The sequence below is a fragment of the Ictalurus punctatus genome, chromosome 21 (assembly GCF_001660625.3).
Source record: "Ictalurus punctatus breed USDA103 chromosome 21, Coco_2.0, whole genome shotgun sequence".
NCBI lineage: Eukaryota > Metazoa > Chordata > Actinopteri > Siluriformes > Ictaluridae > Ictalurus > Ictalurus punctatus.
Genome location: NC_030436.2, coordinates 14,130,501 through 14,150,983, shown reverse-complemented (window position 1 = coordinate 14,150,983; position 20,483 = coordinate 14,130,501). Strand labels below are relative to the sequence as shown.

Below are 20,483 nucleotides of genomic sequence, written 5' to 3'. Positions count from 1 at the left end.
CTGGGTGGGCTGAACAGTTGACGGTTTCAAGTGATGCATGTTGCTATTTTTATTTCATTTTTGAAGAAAAAAAACCCCAAAACAATATTTACTGTCTAGAACAATTTCAACAACACATTTTTTTTTATGATTATAATGAGATGGAATAATCCTTAGCACTGAAATCATCTAAAAAGTGTTCCCTATACTGAAAAATCATTTGAACAAAACACTGTACTGTGGTTTTCTCATTATAAAACCGGGAACACAGCACATTTTACTCTAATCAAGTCTTTTCCATATCTCTACAGTTCACACCTCTTCCTGCATCAACAACTCCTCTCTGTGGATCAAGAGACTAATTAAACAGAGCCACACTGCAGACTTATCTATCAAAGCAACACCCATTAGACCAATATATGTGACAGATTTAGTACCGAATATCTTACGGTATACATTCCTGAGCAATAATCAGCACACTGTAAGAGTGAGATTAACACAGGCATCAATATTTAATACGGTTTAGGTCTAGATGATTCAGCAGAAGTGCTGGTGTGGCGAAACTTTCTGAGGTCATATATTGTACATTTACATTCACATTTATTCATTTGGTAGACACTTATATTTGAGATATTTACAAGAGAAGGACATTTAATCCAAGCATCTAGGAGCTGACATAAGTGCCTACTCACTAAGAATAAGAAGGAACTACAGTTCAATGGTTTGATAACGTCCTAGTACACAGTAAGTATGTGGTTGGAATTCAAGCTTTAATCGCAAAGCACTTTCAAGTGAGCAAAGTTCAAGTGAGACTGAAGAATACACACTAATAAAAATATAATAATACAAACGCCTGTAATATTCAGCAGTTTACGTTCAAGAGAATGCGAAACAGAAATTATAGTGGGGTTTAATTCTGTAACAGGATGTATTTTGAAGTGAAACAGGTGCAGTATTTTCTTTTAAAGATATAGCTTGTTTGAAACAAGACATATTATCGGTTAATAACAATAATACTAATGATTCTTTATTATAGAAGTCTTTTTTTGTTTTGTTACATATACTTTACAGTGAAATGATTTTCTTTGCATATACCAGCTTGTTAGGCAGTTGGAGTCAGTGTACAGGGTCAGCCATGATACAACACCCTGGAGCAGAGAGTGTTAAGGGCCTTGGTCAAGAGTGGCAACAATAATAAAATAATAATAATAGTAATAATAATAATAATAATAATAATAATAGTAATAATAATAATAATAATAATAATAATAATAATAATAATAATGTACACACATAAACAGTTAGGTGTTTCTTGTAGGCACTCAAGAAACTTGAACAGTTCATTTTTCCAGTACAGAACTAATATTGACAAGAGACTAAGTGACTAATAGTGACTTAGACTAAGTACTATGCAGTGGTGGTATCAGCAGTGATTTTCCTCTCACAGACTGGGGTAAGCATTGTGGAATACAGGTGGGTGAATTAGTTGTATGAACAGTTCATTTGGTTTCTCATCAGCATCAAGAACTTGAACTTGATATGAGCATCTACAGAGAGCCAGTGGTCTCACAACAGGTTGAAAAAGTCTTGTTTCAGTCACCTGTTTGTTCATTCCCAAGCTCATCTGCATTCCCCAGGCTGTATCTGGCTCTGACTGCGGGCTGTTTACATCGGACACTAGATGGAGCTCTTTAGGATCGTCATGATCCTTTCGGCTGTGGTAAACTAGGATCCAGCACCAGCGTAGAGTTGAAAGCTCTGAGACTTTTAACAATAAAAACCCCACAAAAGAGCATGTCAGAATGTAGGTTTTGGTTTATTAATAGCAAGGTTGCTTCTCAGGTTTTGTAATATACCTTTCTATTATAAGGTTGTTATTTTGCAGCTCTCGAGCCACTGTTTCCATCTCGTCCCTTAGTCTCTTCATCCTGAAATAGAAAATATCACCACAGATCATCATTTCTAGTTTTCTTAACCAGCCTGTGTAAGTAAAAAAGAGAAAAAGGCTGAAAATAATTTAAATGTAAAAAGCGTTTCCATGTATACCAAAGGCACTGATCATGTGTATAACCTATATACGCATTATATCTGTATTAGGCTTTAAACCCAAAGGGAGAGTGGCCTAAATCAGAAGGTTATGCTCTTTCTTAAATTTTTTTTTTTTTAATCTTAACACTATGCCCCTGAAAATAATGTACAGCATTGGAAAATAATTAGTTAATAAATAGTTTTCTAATGAAAGAAATGACACCGATTTCAAACAATTAATCATACATCTTCAGATCAAAATGTTTTTTAAGATCATGAGAAACATTTCAGTCAAGTGTCTCCAGACTTTTGACCGGAAGCATACATGAACTCGAAACCTAATTTAAACCACCATGACACTGACCAGGCAGTTACGCTTGTGCGACTTTTTGTTGTGTGTCCAGGGATCCCAGTCTCGATATACACCTACAGTCCTAACCAGATGCACTTCTAGAAAGTTTTCTAAAAAAAAAAAATGAATAATAGTGCACCTTCTTTTTGAATCTTTTATTTTTAATTACAAATAAAGTATTCATATTTGGTTATTTAAGCAAATTGCAATCTCACTAGTGCAGTTATACTAAACATCAGCACGGCTGTGATATGGCCAGAGATCAACACAGCTGTGCTGATATTTAGTATAATAAAATAATTAATGGAATCAAGCAATAAGCAATATCACACTCATAATCATGGGCTGGCTACCTAGTGCACAATGATTTGTACATTCCTGATAAAGGTGCTTCTGGTAAATTTGGCATCTCTTCTTTCTTTTCATCTTCATCTGGGGAGCTTTCATATTTTAAGTCAAACGTTATATTCCTGAAAATGATCACTTACCATGTCCACGATGATGTCATGAACATTACTGTAGTAATAAGACCAGGGAGGTCACTAGAGATTTATGAATAGGGGGCATACCAAAATCTTTTAAATCTTTTTAAACCACTAAAACATCTTTCTAGTCATGTATATTTGTGGTCAAGGTACCTGTCTTATAATTTGTGTTGGAGACTGATCTAATATGACTTATTTAAATTATATCAAAATAATGAAATGAAAGCCCACTTTGTCCACATCCATCCAACACCAACAAAAGGCAAAAATGGCTGTACTATGTAGCCAGAATACTTTTTGGGTTTTATTTATTTAGAGTGAGTGAGTGAGTGAGTGAGTGAGTGAGTGAGTGAGTGGGCAATCAACACTACACTACTGCACACTGTCTCTGTTAATTACATTAACTACGTTTACATGGGCAGTTATAATCAAGCTACTGTGTAGTCAAGCTACAGTCTTATTTGTCTGTCCGAGAATATGTGACACGTTCATACATTGGAATTAGTGAATCAGAACTAACTGTTGTATAAATCCCTAATACTTTGATGTATGTAAATGAGAGCTGTCTTGTATTCCAGGGACCCACCTAAGAATCATATTGTCTCGATTCTTCATTCCATCATTGGCCTCTGCTCCAGCTGGTCTCTGAAGTGCTATGACCAACGCTCTGTCCAAAACCTGTACAAATGAAATGGGTTTTATTCAATTTTTAAAAAAACAACAACAACATTATCCGTCTGAATGAAGTGTTCTTTGTAAGTGGTCAGATGCTCGGACTATAGCAGCACTGCTCGGACAACGTGTTATTGTTGATACGGTGAAAGTTTTTGCGAGGAGATTGAGTGAGTTCGGTTTGCATGTCTGGAAGTAGTCTCCAGTGTCAGCGTTTTTGTAACTGTCAGAGGTTTTCCATCATGGGAAAGTCTTCAGGACAACATAACCTGAAAATAGCTTTTTATGGTCTTATTAACTTTATGAGACAAAAAAAAAGGTGATGAGGGAGCAACTGTTTATAGCTGTTATAAGTTAGGTTATAACAGGAACTGACTTGTTTTCCATTAAAAAAAAAAAATTGTTGGCATGTCGCTGTGGTATAAGAGGAATAAAACACTTCAGGATGTGTGGTGTTATTGTAAAGAAATCAACTTCGGAGTGGTAACACACTGTACCTTCCCATCATGCTTTATTTCTTACTTGTTATTGGCATCCCTAAGAAACGATGGAATCAGAAGCTCTGTTAGGTATTTTTAAATCTAAATTAAAATGTACTTCTTTAGTAACAGCTGTCCATCACTGGGTTTTAATACTTAAATTGAGCACCAGGGAAAACACTTATAATGAAACCGGCTTGGTAATCAAACAGAGACGAGGCTGCTGAGCGGTTACTTCGCAAGCGGCTCATGCTAGGGAGGCCCTTATATAACCTTAGGTGTGTACAGGTGTTCGTAATCAGAAGTACGGCGAACTCGAGCGCGGGTATGACTGGGAAGTGTAGTCCTCCTCCGCCACGTCCCTGGGCGGCACTACACTACACCCTGAGCTGCCACGCCGATTTCGCCGTGTCGTAACAACTTATAAGTTTTAATACTTAATCCTTAATACTTGTACTTAATAACTATAGATTTATAGTTATTTCATCAGTTACTGTAGATCAGAGGTTCTCAACCTTTTCTAACTAAAGCCCCCCCCTCAAGCCTCCCCTATCATGTGGCCCCCCCCCCGATATTGGAGGAGACCAGGTATAATGATTATCTATTTATATAAACTAATCTATAATCTGTTTTGATAGATAGATCGATTGTTTTTCATAACTTTTATGATTTTTTAAAGTAACTATATAAAGTATATAACGGAACATGAATGATCAAAAAGGTTTCTGAAAACTGTAACTAATCTGAAAAAGAGAACTACGCTGTAATAACATGGACTATTTTACATGTAAAACATATTGCATTACATTCATCTTGCGTTCTAAAAACATTCACATATGAATGATGTAAATTGGGACGAAGGGTGCGTCTTGTTATACAGGACATTGTTAGTAAATTGGAAAGAAGGGCGTGTCTCGTTATCCATGATATTCTTAATTCTCCGGCTCTCAGCCACTCACTGAACAGAGCAGACGCAGAGAGAGGTGTGACTGCAGCGGGAAAGCGAGACCTCGCGCTTGCAGGACAGTACTGCCGACATTTGGAAAGTTGCTAAGGTTTGTCCAAAAAGTCACTAGATTTGTCGCTAGGTGCTTTTTTTTTTGCACAAAAAAAAGTCGCTAAAGGGGTCTGAAAAGTCACTAAGTTGGCAACACTGGTCTGCACTGACACCTAGATAAAAGTCAGGCTAAGCTCCGCCTCTCCGCTGCAAAAAGAAAATACAGAGGGAGAGGGAACACGGGGTTTTTCATTTATACACATTCTATTTGAAATGCAATACAATACACAGAGTACCCAAACGATGCCCTGTCTGTGTATTTTTTTTCTTTCTTGAAAACAATTTGCGCCCCCTTTCCGATCTCTCCGGTTGAGAACCACTGCTATAGATGATTTAATTCATGTGCTTTATCATTAATCCTTAGTTTGAACTATAATAGTTTCTTTCCACAGCACTTTGAGATTTTAGACTCAAAAGGGGAAATAGTGCAATATAAATGAGGATTAGAGATATCATTATTACTTAATGGAGAAGTGAGAGTGTTTTGGAGTTACAAGCCCGACCTTTGTCTGCTGTCCTTCACACGTCTGCAGATCCCCTATTAGCTGTAAGAAGAAACTGCTGAAGTGTTCTAACTTTGACTGAATGTCAGATAGTTCACTGTGGACACACACACACACACACACACATTAATAACCATGTTTCACATTGTACACCATTTACAGGCCATGAACCGCAAAAAATAACATCCAAGAGTCTTAGCCTGTTACTTAGAACTCTTATTTAAACAAATATATTTGGTTCCACTAAAAAAAAACCCTCCCAAAGGGAACAACTGAAGACACTCATAGAACTATTTTGAGAAAGAAATAAATAAAAGGCTCCTCTGGGGCTATTTTGTATTAGTAGTAGCTCTAACATTCAAAAGAGAGTCTGAAAGATAAGCCCTATTGTAGAACCTATAAGAGTTCCCGTAGTGGGATGCATCAAAGGAACCCTTTAGGGTGCTAAAGGGAACCTATTTTCTAAGAGTGCTAATTAAGTGACAATTAAACAACAAGTGACTGAATGATAATTAAATTCATCTTGCATTCTACTGACCAAATCAGCACACTCTGCGATGTAGAAATTCCAAGCTTACACATATACGAATAAGGGTTTTCTTGTGTAATATTGATTAATCATAACTGTCCGCTTGTGTCATTAGTAAACAAACAGCGATGATGTAATCAGTCTGCTCTCACCTGGTCCATGCCACCACAGAAGCCAAAACCTCCTGATACCTCTGCAGGCAGTTATCTCGAAACAGAGCCTTCACCTTCTTAATGTGGGCTGACAGGTTAATCCTACTCAGAATACAAAGCAAAAAGCTGATGTTCAAACGCCAGCAGCGTGTCAGTAAGTCGCTAAACGTTTACTACCAACCCGATACTCACTTTTCAAACTTGTGAATCTGCTCGTCATTGTAGTTGAGCTCTGTAGGAGAGGATGAGAGAGAATTAGCTTTACTCTGTGATGTACGTGAAAATCTCATCTGTTTTTTTCTCTCAGCGAGTCACTTCCCAATAACTCTGTGCTCTGGGTGCTCTACTTAACGTAAATCATCAGAGCAAATCATGGCGAGAGAGAGACACGCCCTTCTTCACGCCTGACATACTGAAATGTATATTTACACACCTTTATATAAGGCTGAATCATTTTTTTCTGCGTCTCTAATGAGACCATGGGCTGTTTCTTAAAAAGGATAGATGGTTTCTTGAACCAGTATTCGCAGAAATAGAATATCAGAAATCTTATCCGCACTCCCCTGACTGGAAGGAGGCTCCCTGTTTCATGACTAGAAATACCCAGAAACTTCACGTCCAAATATAGAGATTCTTACTGAGCCAGATTTTCATATTTAGAGTTGGAGTTCAGTTTTGTGTAAACATAAAAGGACCTTGGTCTTACTCACTGATTATAATTTTTTTTTTTTTTTTTATTCAATCCTGATTATTTGATATCAAACATCACATACTAGACCTATTACTGATATGAACACACATGTACTCACTGCCAATTTGTCTGTCTTTGCGAAACTGTCGATGTACAGCCACAATCTTCTCAAGAAGCACCTCCATCTTCTGTATGCTGCATCAAGGAAATCGAGATGTGTGTTGTTAAACAGCTCGCAAACTGTAATTGTGCGCAACTTTAAAGCTACAATAAACATATTTGTTTTTGGATTTTCAGACTGTTTACATATACCTAGGCTAAAGGTATTCTAATTAAAGCATTACGATGACCCCCACCCCAGTGTCGCAAATGACTCGTTCAATGATCCGTTCTAAAAGGATTCGTTCTAAACTCCTCCTTTCAGAGAGCATACTCTGCTCTGATTGGTCAGATGTCCCAGTCTGTTGTGATTGGTCTACTGCTGTCAGTGTGTGTCGAAAAGGAAACGCCCACTACCAATAACGAGTTTCAGCTCAGTCTGTTCACGAGCAGCCAATGAAGACCAGAGGTGGGTTTTTGGGTTACTAAATTACGTAGGTTAGTACAGGAAGTAAAATCTGGAATCACTAACGACTCATTTCACCTGTTCATAATCGGTTCCTTCTTTTGGGAGTCAATAACTCCGTTTGTCGTGCACTTCGACTTTTGAAATTTACAGACGTTTTTACGTTCACAAACAGCTCTGTAACACACCACATGAAAGAGAATATCTGAAAAACCATAATAGGTGCACTTTAAATCAATTAGGGTATCTATGATAATTCCATAAATAGTCAGTTTTTATTTACTATATCAAATTTACAGTGGGGTCACAAGTTTATATACACTTTGTTAGTATTTCTTGCCATTGCCTTTTAATTGCTTAACTTGAATCGAATGATTTGGGGCAGGCTTCCGCAAGCTCCGCCCAATACTTTTTGCTCGTTTCTCCTGAAAGAATCAGTCAGGTCTGTAGGCCTCCTTGCTCAGACACTTTTTTAGTCCACAAATGTTCTATGGGATTCAGGTCAAGGTTTTGTAATGGCCACTCCAATACTTTCACGTTGTTGTCTTTAGAATCAGTTCTGACCAAGTTTGAACTTTCTGGCTGTCTTGGAGGTGTTGCTCCGGTAGTTCTAGATAATCCTCCTACCTCATGATGCCCTCAATGTTTTTCTGAAAAACACCATTAACAACATGATGCTGCCACTGCCATGCTTCACAGTTGGATGGTGTTCTTCAGATTAACGGCCATACATAGTTCTGATTATTTTGGCCAAACAGTTCAAATGTATTATTTTATATAGTTTTGTGCCTCCTTCCCGAAAGATGCAGTGTCTGTGTGGTCCCAAGGCTTTTAAATCTGTAGTCAATTATTTGTACAGCTGTTCATGGTACCTTCAGTCATTTGGAAATCTCTCTTTAATTGAAAATTATCTCTGATCTTTGGAAACAATCTAGATGCCCAACCGAGACTTTCTTTACTCTAAACGTATATAAACGTTTGGCCTCAATTTTAATTGTGGCATAATGAACATCTTTTCTGCTAGCAAATTTAATAACTTATCATTAGCGTACCATTTGTCCTGAGTCAGTGTCTTGCAGTGCCCAGCTACTTCCACATGCAGATGCTGCAGTTTGTTCTGGATTTCTCTGATGCCGCTGCCGTACATAGGTAGTTTCTCATGGATCTGGTGAAAAACACAATCCTCACAAACACATACTGCCTAAAATATCCCCCCTTTTCACCGACAGATATTCCTAACAGAGAGACACCTGATGACACCATTCTATGCATAGTGACATGAGGCTGCCATACAAGTCTCCCCTCTATGCTGTTTAATAAATAGCATAGTGTCCATAGTGTTAAATGAACATGTAAAACACTGGGTGTGTTTTATATAATGAAATCATAAGAAAGTAGAAATTGCAGTGTATTATGTCATCAGGTGTTTGTTTTTGTTTTTAGTTCTCAAACAAAGGAATGCATTAGATTAATAAAAATCAGATTTTCTCTGCAGAAAATAAATGAATGCAGGATAGAATTAATGTGTAAATTCTGTGACATATCTTAGAACAAAAAATGACTTTGGTGAAATGAACTGTCATGGTCTACTACTGGGGGAGTGGCCTCAGCATTGCACCCTCAGCTATCTAGATCTATAATATGTAATATTGTTATATTGTTAATAAGTTTCTTACCAATCTGAGTTTCTGCATGTTGTCAGATGAAAGTGGTACATCAAGTGGAACCTGGCTTCTGCAGGACAAAAGAATATTTTGCGAATATTTAATTTATTTATTTTAATTAAACGAATATGGAAATAACCAATTACACTGGAGCAATACCGAGTGTGGTATACAGTGTAGTAAACAAATCACTATCCTGGGTGTCTTGGACAAGCAGATTTCATGTCCGGGCTATTAAAGTGTAGAGTATGCAATCACGATGTGCTACATTTAAAACTTTATTAGAAGATAATGATCATATATTGATTTGTCTCCTTTAGCCTGTGCATTTCAGAATTAATTCACTTAATTAGCTCACCATATGTTATTACATTACGTTAGCTAGCACTAAAAACAGGACTGGGCAAGAATATTTTAGATTTTACTAGCTAATGAATTTATCAGTTGTCCACCCTTGAGTTCAAAATTGCTCTAGATATGTACATGCTAGCAATTTGTGAGTGATATCACAGGCCCATACATTGCGTCCAGTGTTTCTTCTGTGTTCAGGCAGGACAGCAGCTTCATATTCACCATGGCGATTTTGTGTGCTGTTTTATTGCATTCAATACGAACACTTTCACTGTAAATGAGGAAAAAGAACAGGTAGAAACAGTCACAGTAGGGTCCAGAAGTCTGAGCCCCCTATCATTAGTGGTATACACTGATGTATACATTTACCAGTCATTTTAATAGGAACACCTGTACACTGGCTCATTCATGCAATTATCCAATCAGCCAATCATGTGGCAGAAGCACAGTGCATAAATTCAACCAGTTAGAGGTAAAGGGCTTCGGTTAATTTTCACATCAAACATCAGAGTGAGAAAATAAAAAATAAAAAGTGATCTCAGATCTAAGATTTTGACTGTGGCATTTTTGATGGTGCCAGATGGGCTGGTTTGAGTATTTCAAGCTCCTGGAATTTTCATACACGTCAATCTATACAGAATGGTGCAAAAAAAAAAAAAAAAACATCCAACGGAAATGGCGCGTTAATGAGAGAAGTCAGATGGCCAGACTCGTCCGAGTTGACAGGAAGGCTACGGTAACTCGAATAACATTGTTTACAACCGCGGTGAGCAGAAAAGCATATCAGAACTTACAACACATCGAACTTTGAGGTGGATGGGCTACAGCAGCAGACAACTACATCAGGATTCAGTCTTGTCAGATAAAAGAACAGAAATCACGCCAAGGTCAAAGCCATGTTTTTTTTCCCAATTCTGATATCTGATGTGACGATTGACTGAAGCTCTTGACCTGTACCTTCATGATTTTATACACTGCGCTGCTGGATAATTGCAGGAATGGGCAAGTGAAAAGGCGTTCCTATTAAAGTGGCCAGTGGATGTATGTTATTCAATTCAATTCAATTCAATTCAATTTTATTTGTATAGCGCTTTTTACAATAGACATTGTCTCAAAGCAGCTTTACAGGAATATCAACATGGTATACAGATATTAAAGGTGTGAATTTATCCCAACTGAGCAAGCCACTGAGTGGCGACGGTGGCAAGGAAAAACTCCCTAAGATGTTTTAAGAGGAAGAAACCTTGAGAGGAACCCGACTCAGAAGGGAACCCATCCTCATCTGGGTAACAACAGATATTGTGAAAAAGTTCATTATGGATTCATATGAAGTCTGTATGGCGTTAGGAGCAGCCGTAGTCCCAGCAGTCTGGAATTAAAGAAGATTTGAGCTCCACCCAGAGGCAGAAAGGATCTGGATCTCTAGTATCTCCATAAATTCGTGTGGGGCTCGGCGAAAGGAGATCTGTTGTCATTGTTTTCATTAAATAATATCAGATTTTTTTAGTAACTTTAGTGGTCTCTAATTGTATTATATAATGAATTATAAATATTGAAGGTCAAAAATAAATTTCTACTAAAAGCACAACAGAGCACATGACTGGACTTCTTCTACAGCATAGTGTAAATGTTTACATGACACACATCGTTACTGCAGTGTATGTTACTCACATATGACTATAGAATCCCTGCAGAATCAGGTCTCTGTGCTTGTGTAGGAGCCGCGTTGTCCGGAGAAATTGGTGGATCACCCCGACTAGGGTCTGTTGAGAAGAACAAGAGGGTTTTGTTGGGCGCTGGATGTTTAGTCAAAGATTAATAATTACTTTCCCTTTAAACGCAACGATGAGTACAAAGCAGGCTTTCTTTACTACCTTTGAGAAAGTGTGGTCGGCCATGACATCAAACCTCGAGGGGAAAACTGGGGTCTCGGCTAGAAAATAAAAGAAAGAGGAAGTGACAGGGAGTGGCTTGGACAGATCAGACGTCCAGATCCATGAAGTCTATTATTATGTCAAAAAACTAAAAAGAAATCGACTCTTTTGATGAAAGATCACAGAGAAATTACTATAACTATTATTATTATTATTATTATTATTACATCTAATGTTACACAATAGATTAAAATGAGAAACAATGCATCAATTTTATTGTGTTGTTCCACATATGGAACAAACCTCATAAGATAATTATTCAGTTATTATTCACAGCCAGAAATGATCCAGTGTTCTTACGCTCTCTGGGAGGCAGTACTGCGATTTTCTCGGCTCGTCTGCTGAGCAGAAAGATGGGTCGCTCTGCAGAGGTGGGCGGCAGGTTGATCACTTTCATGCTGGGCTCATCACCCAGGATGAGTGGGTGACCCTGGAACAGATACTGCTGCATTTCTGCTCCAATCCCTGTCTGAGCGTGGACTTCTTCAAACAAGACTGGCATGCTATATCAAAACAAATAGCATTATTATAACGTCTGTTTTTACGTGTTTTGGCTTTGTTAGATTGTATATACTGTATTCTCTTGCTATTGTTTTGCCTGACTAGCTTGTCTTACAAAGGTAAGTGTTTATCCTGGGTTTTCACATTAGAAAGGTTCCTCTGGTAAGAAAAAATTCATATATTTAAAACCTTAATTACTAAAATGAACTAAACATATACTACAGTATAGAGAAATACAGTGAGGAAAAAAAGTATTTGATCCCCTGCTGATTTTGTACGTTTGCCCACTGACAAAGAAATGATCAGTCTATAATTTTAATGGTAGATTTATTTGAACAGTGAGAGACAGAATAACAACAAGAAAATCCAGAAAAACGCATGTCAAAAATGTTATAAATTGATTTGCATTTTAATGAGGGAAATAAGTATTTGACCCCCTCTCAATCAGAAAGATTTCTGGCTCCCAGGTGTCTTTTATACAGGTAACGAGCAGAGATTAGGAGCACACTCTTAAAGGGAGTGCTCCTAATCTCAGCTTGTTACCTGTATAAAAGACACAGAAGCAATCAATTAATCAGATTCCAAACTCTCCACCATGGCCAAGACCAAAGAGCTCTCCAAGGATGTCAGGGACAAGATTGTAGACCTACACAAGTCTGGAATGGGCTTGGACCATTGCCAGCTTGGTGAGAAGGTGACAACAGTTGGTGCGATTATTCGCAAATGGAAGAAACACAAAAGAACTGTCAATCTCCCTCGGCCTGGGGCTCCATGCAAGATCTCACCTCGTGGAGTTGCAACGATCATGAGAACAGTGAGGAATCAGCCCAGAACTACACAGGAGGATCTTGTCAATGATCTCAAGGCAGCTGGGACCATAGTCACCAAGAAAACAATTGGTAATACACTACGCCGTGAAGGACTGAAATCCTGCAGCGCGCGCAAGGTCTGCTGCTCAAGAAAGCACATATACATGTCCGTCTGAAGTTTGCCAATGAACATCTGAATGATTCAGAGGACAACTGGGTGAAAGTGTTGTGGTCAGATGAGACCAAAATGGAGCTCTTTGACATCAACTCAACTCGCCGTGTTTGGAGGAGGAGGAATGTTGCCTATGACCCCAAGAACACCATCCCCACCGTCAAACATGGAGGTGGAAACATTATGCTTTGGGGTTTTATTTCTGCTAAGGGGACAGGACAACTTCACCGCATCAAAGGGACGATGGATAGGACCATGTACCGTCAAATCTTGGGTGAGAACCTCCTTCCCTCAGCCAGGGCATTGAAAATGGCTCGTGAATGGGTATTCCAGCATGACAATGACCCAAAACACACGGCCAAGGCAACAAAGGAGTGGCTCAAGAAGAAGCACATTAAGGTCCTGGAGTGGCCTAGCCAGTCTCCAGACCTTAATCCCATAGAAAATCTGTGGAGAGAGCTGAAGGTTCGAGTTGCCAAACATCAGCCTCGAAACCTTAATGACTTGGAGAAGATCTGCAAAGAGGAGCGGGACAAAATCCCTCCTGAGATGTGTGCAAACCTGGTGGCCAACTACAAGAAACGTCTGACCTCTGTGATTGCCAACAAGGGTTTTGCCACCGAGTACTAAGTCATGTTTTGCAGAGGGGTCAAATACTTATTTCCCTCATTAAAATGCAAATCAATTTATAACATTTTTGACATGCATTTTTCTGGATTTTCTTGTTGTTATTCTGTCTCTCACTGTTCAAGTAAATCTACCATTAAAATTATAGACTGATCATTTCTTTGTCAGTGGGCAAACGTACAAAATCAGCAGGGGATCAAATACTTTTTTCCCTCACTGTAGCAGTTCTATCAGTACTAACGTTTTGTAAAACTGGATGTAGATGGTGTGGGGGGTGGCTTGCTGAAGTGAGAAGACGTGCACTTTCACACGTTGGAGGATGTCCATGGTAGCGGTGAAGAACTGGTCAAACCCCCAGCATTTCTCCTGATTGGCCTCCAGGATGTTGGCCAGCACTGGAACCAGGTGCATTTTCAGCCCTCTGAAACAACAGAACAAGATAAAGGCAATGATATTCTTTATTGCTAATGGTAACAATGTTACAAAAATATTACTTCCAGGTGCAGCCCGTGGAAGGGTTGATGTTAGATAATGTAAGAGACCAAAACGCATTCGGCTCTCGAAAAAACACAAGAATACCCATTCGGTAGTCAACGTTATTGATTTGTAGTTGGAGCTGAATAAATGTTAAGGTTAATGTAGGTTAATGTGAAAATGTTTCCCAGCCACAACACATTCAAATACGGTACCGTTTTTAAAACAGTGTAACGTAACATGTAAAATTACCATGTGAAAAAGTATATGACACCTTTTTTGAAAAAAATTTCAATCAACAATAATTGAATGCTGAATGAAATATTTACAAAGCGCTGACACTGGAGACTCCTTCCATAAATGTTAAATAAACATCAACAATTACACATTTTCTTTCTAACATTTAAAAAAACAACCCAGCGTTTATTTTTAGTCTTAGATTATGTAGTGCATCTGTCATACAAGTCCCTGTGATATAATTTATAAACCTCTGATTCACCTTGCAGCTGACATTATTTTCATGTATAGAAAATGAATCAACACCTTTACATACCACTAACACCTATGCAGACTGTATAATGAATTTTCTTTAATGTATTCTAGCAGTTCCCCTAATCAAATTCCTAAACTTCCCATAATCATCTTAAACAAACATGTGAAACTATAAGCACATACAATGGAGAACATCACGCTGTGACTGTACTGGGTTGTAGAGTTATCACAGCACATATGTTTAAACTGTATATACTCCAAAGTCAGAGCTAAACTCAGGGCTCGAATCTAAACCTGTCAGAAATACTCACTCTGAAAGCTGGCAGCAGTGGGGAAGATGATAGCTCCACTCTATGGGTCCATTGTCAACTTTCTGAACCCCTGCGATAGCCCCCTCTGGCTTTTCAGTGGTGATCTTATACCTATGATCAAATGAGACATGTAATAACAGCTTTAATACCGGTAATAATTACATAAACTGTATATAGAAGCGTTATGCTGATCTGGCTTTGGGGGAATCCCTTTCAGGTAATCCCCACCTCCATTTAATAGCAGTTCAAAACATTTGTAGTCTTTCAAAAGATTATGCCCTTATATTGAACATGAGGAGAAAATAAGCCTTGGGATTACAGTGTATTTTATAATATTTTTACCCTACTCCCCCTTACATTATCTGTTTGTTCCTGCGTGGTCCTCCGTACGGTATGAAAGGCAGGCTGCCGCTTGCAGCGTGGTAGAAAGTTACACCAATGCTCCACAGATCTACGGTCACTCCGAAGGTCTTCTGGTGGGGCTTCCTCAGAACTGCACGCTCATACATGTCGGGATGCTGCACATGAGAGAAAGAACTGCACACTAGCCACTGTTTCACCATTTAAATAAAAATAACAAAAAAAGTACCTAATTGATATTTATTGTTTAAAAGTACACCAAACATCTGGATGCTGTACATAAAAGAACAGCTGCACATATAAAATGAGTCCAAATAATTACACTAACTAGTATATGACATGCATCCGATATAATCTGCAGCCTTGTAATCAGCCTTGGATATACTACTGGTGTGATAGATAAATAAATAAATAAATAAATAAATAAATAAATAAATAAAAGCAGATTTGGCCCTCGTGTTCCGGTTGACCCAAATTCTCTCTTTTGGTTTTTTAGAATTTTATTTTCAAATATCCAATACAGCTTGTTGATATCAGATTCATTCGAGTAGGAGCCACATTTACAAATATTCAGAAACCCGTTCACATGCAATTGTGAGATGGAGGTCATGTGACAGGAATTCAAATCATATTTACAACTCCAGTCTTATTTTTTAGGTCAAAAGTTAATATGATTTCTTTGATGTCTTTGAAGTCTCACCAAGTACTCCTCCGTGCCATAGATCGACACAAACTTCTCGTCATCCTCCAGTTCCCGAGCAGCGCCGAAGTCTGTGAGTTTGTAGACTGAGCATCCGTCCTCCCCCACCTGCCTCATAATGTTACCTGGCTTGATGTCTCGGTGGACCACCCCGTTCTCACGCAAATGGTTCATCCCGTGAACTGCAAATTTGGACAAAGCACAATATTTTTAGGATGATTAACAATTCATTTTTAACCATGTCGCTTTTTTTTTTTTTTAACTGATTTCCTGCAATACCTTTCCATCTGCCATATTTCATAATATTATATATCAGTCTTTCACGAATTTTAAGAGCTAGTAGAGACACTTTCTAAGAACTGCTCCTGTAATATTATCTTATCCAGGACTCTTATTCATAACATGATCACAGCAAACATACCGTATCCCTTCAACACATGCAGTACTGTTTATCTGGTTTTCTAGGAGATTGAGTCTTTAAATGCTTACCTACACACTGCATCACTATAAGGAATTCAGATTCGGGCAGGCCAAACGCATTTTCAGGTTCCTCTAGCAGATTCAAAAGACTTCCCCCTGAACAATACTCCATTACTAAAACTTTCTGTTTGGGGTTTGCCTGCATCTACACGAAAGAAAAACAAAACAAAACAATTCAATTTACGTTTTTAAAATATAAACGGCTCAGGTTTTGTTCCATAATCGATGTGGTTTTGACTGATGAATTTGTGCACAATGTGACCAAGGGCATAAAAGATAAACGATTTAACTAAATGTTAAATGTTTGGACTTAACTCATGTGGGGACAAAGATTTCAAATACTGTTTATTAGAGATTTATATAATTCCTCTTCATCTACGTAACTAAGATTGAAATAGCCAAAGTAAAGTAATGGTAAATTAGTTAACTAATTAGTAAAAAATAGTGAATGGTAAACAACTAATGGTAAATCGCATACAAATCTGCTAAGCCCATTTAAAAAGAAATGTCTAAATTAAAAGTAAGGAAGAACACAATTAAAACATATAACTAAGCAAGTGAGAGAGTTAAGGGTCCTGCTCGTGGCTCTCTGGAAGGTGTGAGAAGTAGTTCAGAATTGTAAGTGACATATGAAGCAGATAGGCGAAGGCGCACAAACACACACCTACACACACGACAGACATGGCTGAGAACCGTCACAAAAAAGGAACATCAGATAAGCATCACAAAACCCACCTCCTCTATGGTGAAGAGTTTGACGATATTGACGTGATTCAGCCTCCGCAGCATCTCAAACTCCCTCATCTGTACCTCGTACGGTCTGCTGTAGCTGGCCATGTTGAACACCTTCACTGCAACCACTTCACTTGTTTTCTTCAAAAAAAAAAAACAAAAAAAACAAAGAGGGGGAATATGTGCAACATCTGAGTCATTTTCTCAGACAATGAACAGACATCATATATAGGTCAATGTCACAAATGTCTCAGAGCATCAGATAACGGTGTCAGAGGACAGACATACTTTGGTTCTGGCTCTGTAGACACTCGCGGTCGCTCCCTGACCAAGAATATCTTCAGTGGACCAAAGATGGTTTTCTGTACTCGCTGTCATGGTGGTCGAACCTATGAAAAAGAACAAAAGGGGGAAAAAAAAGGCATTCAGACATATTAATCTACACAGTCCCATCCGAAACTATCGGAACGGCAAGGCCAATTCAGTTATTTTTGCTGTAGACTGAAAACATTTGTGTTTGAGATCAAAAGATGAATATGAGAAGAGGGTTTCATTGAGACTTTCAGCTTTTATTTCCTGGTAAGAACATGCAAATGTGTTAAACGACATAGAAGATAGTACATTTTGTATCAGACGACCCAATTTGTAGCTCCAATAGTTCTGGAGGGGACTGTATAAGACAGTATTACATACAGTTGCAATCAAAATGATTCAACCCCCAGTGCAAATCAGGTTTATTGTCAAAATTGACAGACTTTCAGCTGTTCGCAATGAACAAATCAAACACAATCAACTGAAATAGTTAAACACAATGAATGCTTCAAGTGGTTACCTTAAATTCAACTGAAAATGCAACTTATAAGGATTTCTCCAGTATCAAAATTATTCAGCCCCTTCATGGCAAGCACCTTTAGTACTTAGTAGAGCACCTTTTGCTGTTATGACCTGCTGCAAATGAGATGCATAGACAGACACCAGCTTCTGGCAGCGTTCCTGAGGAATCTTAGCCCATTCCTCATGAGCAACGGCCTCCAGTTCAGTAATATTCTTGGGTTTGCGTGCTGCAACCGCCTTCTTCAAATCCCACCATAGATTTTCGATGGGGTTTAAGTCAAGTAACTGGGATGGCCCTGTAGAATCTTCTAGGACTTCTTCAACCAAGCCATGGTGGAATTTGATGTATGCTTGGGATCATAGTCCTGTCCAATAAACCTGAATTGCAGTGGGGATTGAATAATTTTGATTGCAACTGCACAGTAGTTCTAACGTGTCTGTACTGTACCGCCGTATCTGTATGAAATGTTCTTCTGTGTTCTGCATAAAAAGCTGAACCAATTTTGATTTGGCTTTGTGAATTTCTAAAAGAAAGAAAAAAAGTACTTTTGCTTTATTTATTCACTTAATTGTTGATTAGAAGTTATACATAAGAAATAAAACATATAAAACATGCTGCTAGAGGAAAATAATCAACGACGGTGTAGTGTGATGAGGCCTGATGCCCAATACTAATCCCAAAATTGATTACTTTCCTATAACAGCATGTCCCATGTCCCATATTCCTCTTATACCACAATAACTGTATGTAAAAATAACAACAACAAAAAAAAACAATGACATCCCATACAGTTACGTTAATTTGGAATGTCCGTGAGACAGCTTAGTTAATGTTATCACTTACGGTACTTTATAGCCGCAATAAAAGTCATCCACTCACCAGTCTCTCTTTTTTTCTCTTCCTTGAATAAGTTTAAAAAAGAAAAAGACAAAAGAAAAGTCTTTGTCATTTTAGAGAAACCGCAAAAGCAAACTGTCCTGAACACTTTGTTGTTACTGATGTTAACAAAACGTATTTTAATTTTTTTCCAAAACAAACATTTGAAAATGTATTGAAAAATCACAGTTTGAGCCGTTCGGCTGTCCAAGGTGTAATATGCACAGTAGTGCACACTTCATACTAACTGTTCCTCAGTGGTGTAATGAACTTCCAACCTCAATATGGACCACAGAGTCTGTCACTATCTTCAAAAAACAGATAAAGACCCACCTCTTCCATGAACACCTAACTAACCCCTAAAATGCCAACCCCACATTATCCTTAAAGAAAACAAAAAACCCTACTCTAGCTCTTATACCTCTACTCTGCCCACTTTGATTTTCTAGAACTCAATTAAAAGATCTTGTATGGTAGCATTACTTGCATTGTTCTCTGCTTGATATATCGCTTTGCTTATATTTCCTCATTTGTAAGTCGCTTTGGATTAAAGCGTCTGCTAAATGAATAAATGTAAATGTAAATGTAAAATGTCGTAAGCGTAGTCATGCAGATATGAAAACAAAAATTGGATTAAATGGTTTAAGGTCTTACAGGCTCGTACGTAAAAGGATTGAGCTATAATAATACAAAAAAAAAATACCATAAAGTACATGTCTGCTTGTCTTGTTTGAAATTTAGCGTTACGTCTTAATGGTTAAACACCTAAAATCCTTTTACACACATTTTTGATGTGTAAACAGACTCATGCTTCCTCATCATTTTAAATGCCATTCATCAACCTGAGGCACGGTCCATCAAAATACAAATGTGTTTGATAACAACATAACATAACATAACATAACACAAATAAACACAACAACAACAACAAGTTAATACTCTAAATTACATTGTAAAAGTTACCTTTTCTTGTCAGTTTCTTGTCAGTGCCACTGTAAACAAGTCATGTAGAGGAAACTGATAACTTCTCAGTAGCTGTAGAAAAATAAACAAACCTTCAAAACGTTGTCACAAACTTGTCTGAACTATGACACGTTTCTTATCAACATGAACTTAAAATGCGTGTTTTAGGGATAATCTTGTCGAAAATTTGATATTTTAACTAAACTAGATTACTGTACACTGAAGCTTATTTATTCTGTTGTTCTTTTCTCTTTTTGAGCAATTGCTCTGTTGATTCCTTCCCAGCTTCCTCGTGCTGCGTTTGATTAGACAGCAAGTAAAGAAATGAAATCAAACTCACCATTTAATATACAATACAACAATCTTCACGTAGTTAAACCCTGACTTTCCCACAGCGAATGTACAGGACAGACAGTACAGTTTCACTTGACAAACGAGACTTTCCGTTTGACAAGCAGGAACTTCCTTGTTGTAGTTCATGGGGAAGCTACGGGATGTATTACTCACGTTAATAGAGATGAGAAAGACCTAAGCAAACTGGATAAATAAAACCAAATGCCGTTTAATGTAAAGTTACATTTACATTATTTATTGTATTTATTATTTTCTTTTCATTATCTGGCATTATTATCTATGTCCTCCAGTTCTACACGGATGTAAACATATATTTCGATTTGCATCGCCATCTCCTGGAAGACATGCGCCATGAC

The 20,483-nt window shown here is 37.9% G+C and overlaps 1 protein-coding gene across 4 annotated transcripts; it reads right to left on the bottom strand.

The window, feature by feature from the left end:
• Nucleotides 1–730: 730 nt before the first annotated feature.
• On the bottom strand, nt 731–20,380 carry ikbke (inhibitor of nuclear factor kappa B kinase subunit epsilon). Of its 4 annotated transcripts, XM_017451025.3 has the most exons (24): nt 20,114–20,380; nt 19,774–19,845; nt 18,814–18,835; nt 18,382–18,457; nt 17,388–17,488; nt 17,103–17,240; nt 16,377–16,512; nt 15,888–16,069; nt 15,185–15,345; nt 14,828–14,938; nt 13,792–13,971; nt 11,742–11,944; nt 11,382–11,440; nt 11,179–11,270; nt 9,677–9,778; nt 9,169–9,226; nt 8,545–8,657; nt 7,046–7,122; nt 6,429–6,468; nt 6,237–6,338; nt 5,556–5,652; nt 3,431–3,522; nt 1,836–1,907; nt 731–1,743 (listed from the first exon to the last, which is right to left on the bottom strand). In XM_017451025.3, the coding sequence occupies exons 5-24, from the start codon at nt 17,475–17,477 to the stop codon at nt 1,680–1,682; spliced, it is 2,169 nt and encodes a 722-aa protein (XP_017306514.1). In that variant the 5' UTR covers nt 17,478–17,488; nt 18,382–18,457; nt 18,814–18,835; nt 19,774–19,845; nt 20,114–20,380; the 3' UTR covers nt 731–1,679. The 4 variants fall into 4 exon arrangements, with proteins under 4 accessions (XP_017306514.1, XP_017306513.1, XP_017306515.1 ...); XM_017451024.3 differs by lacking the exon at nt 18,382–18,457; XM_017451026.3 differs by lacking the exon at nt 18,382–18,457 and having other exon boundaries at nt 18,814–18,831.
• Nucleotides 20,381–20,483: the final 103 nt, after the last annotated feature.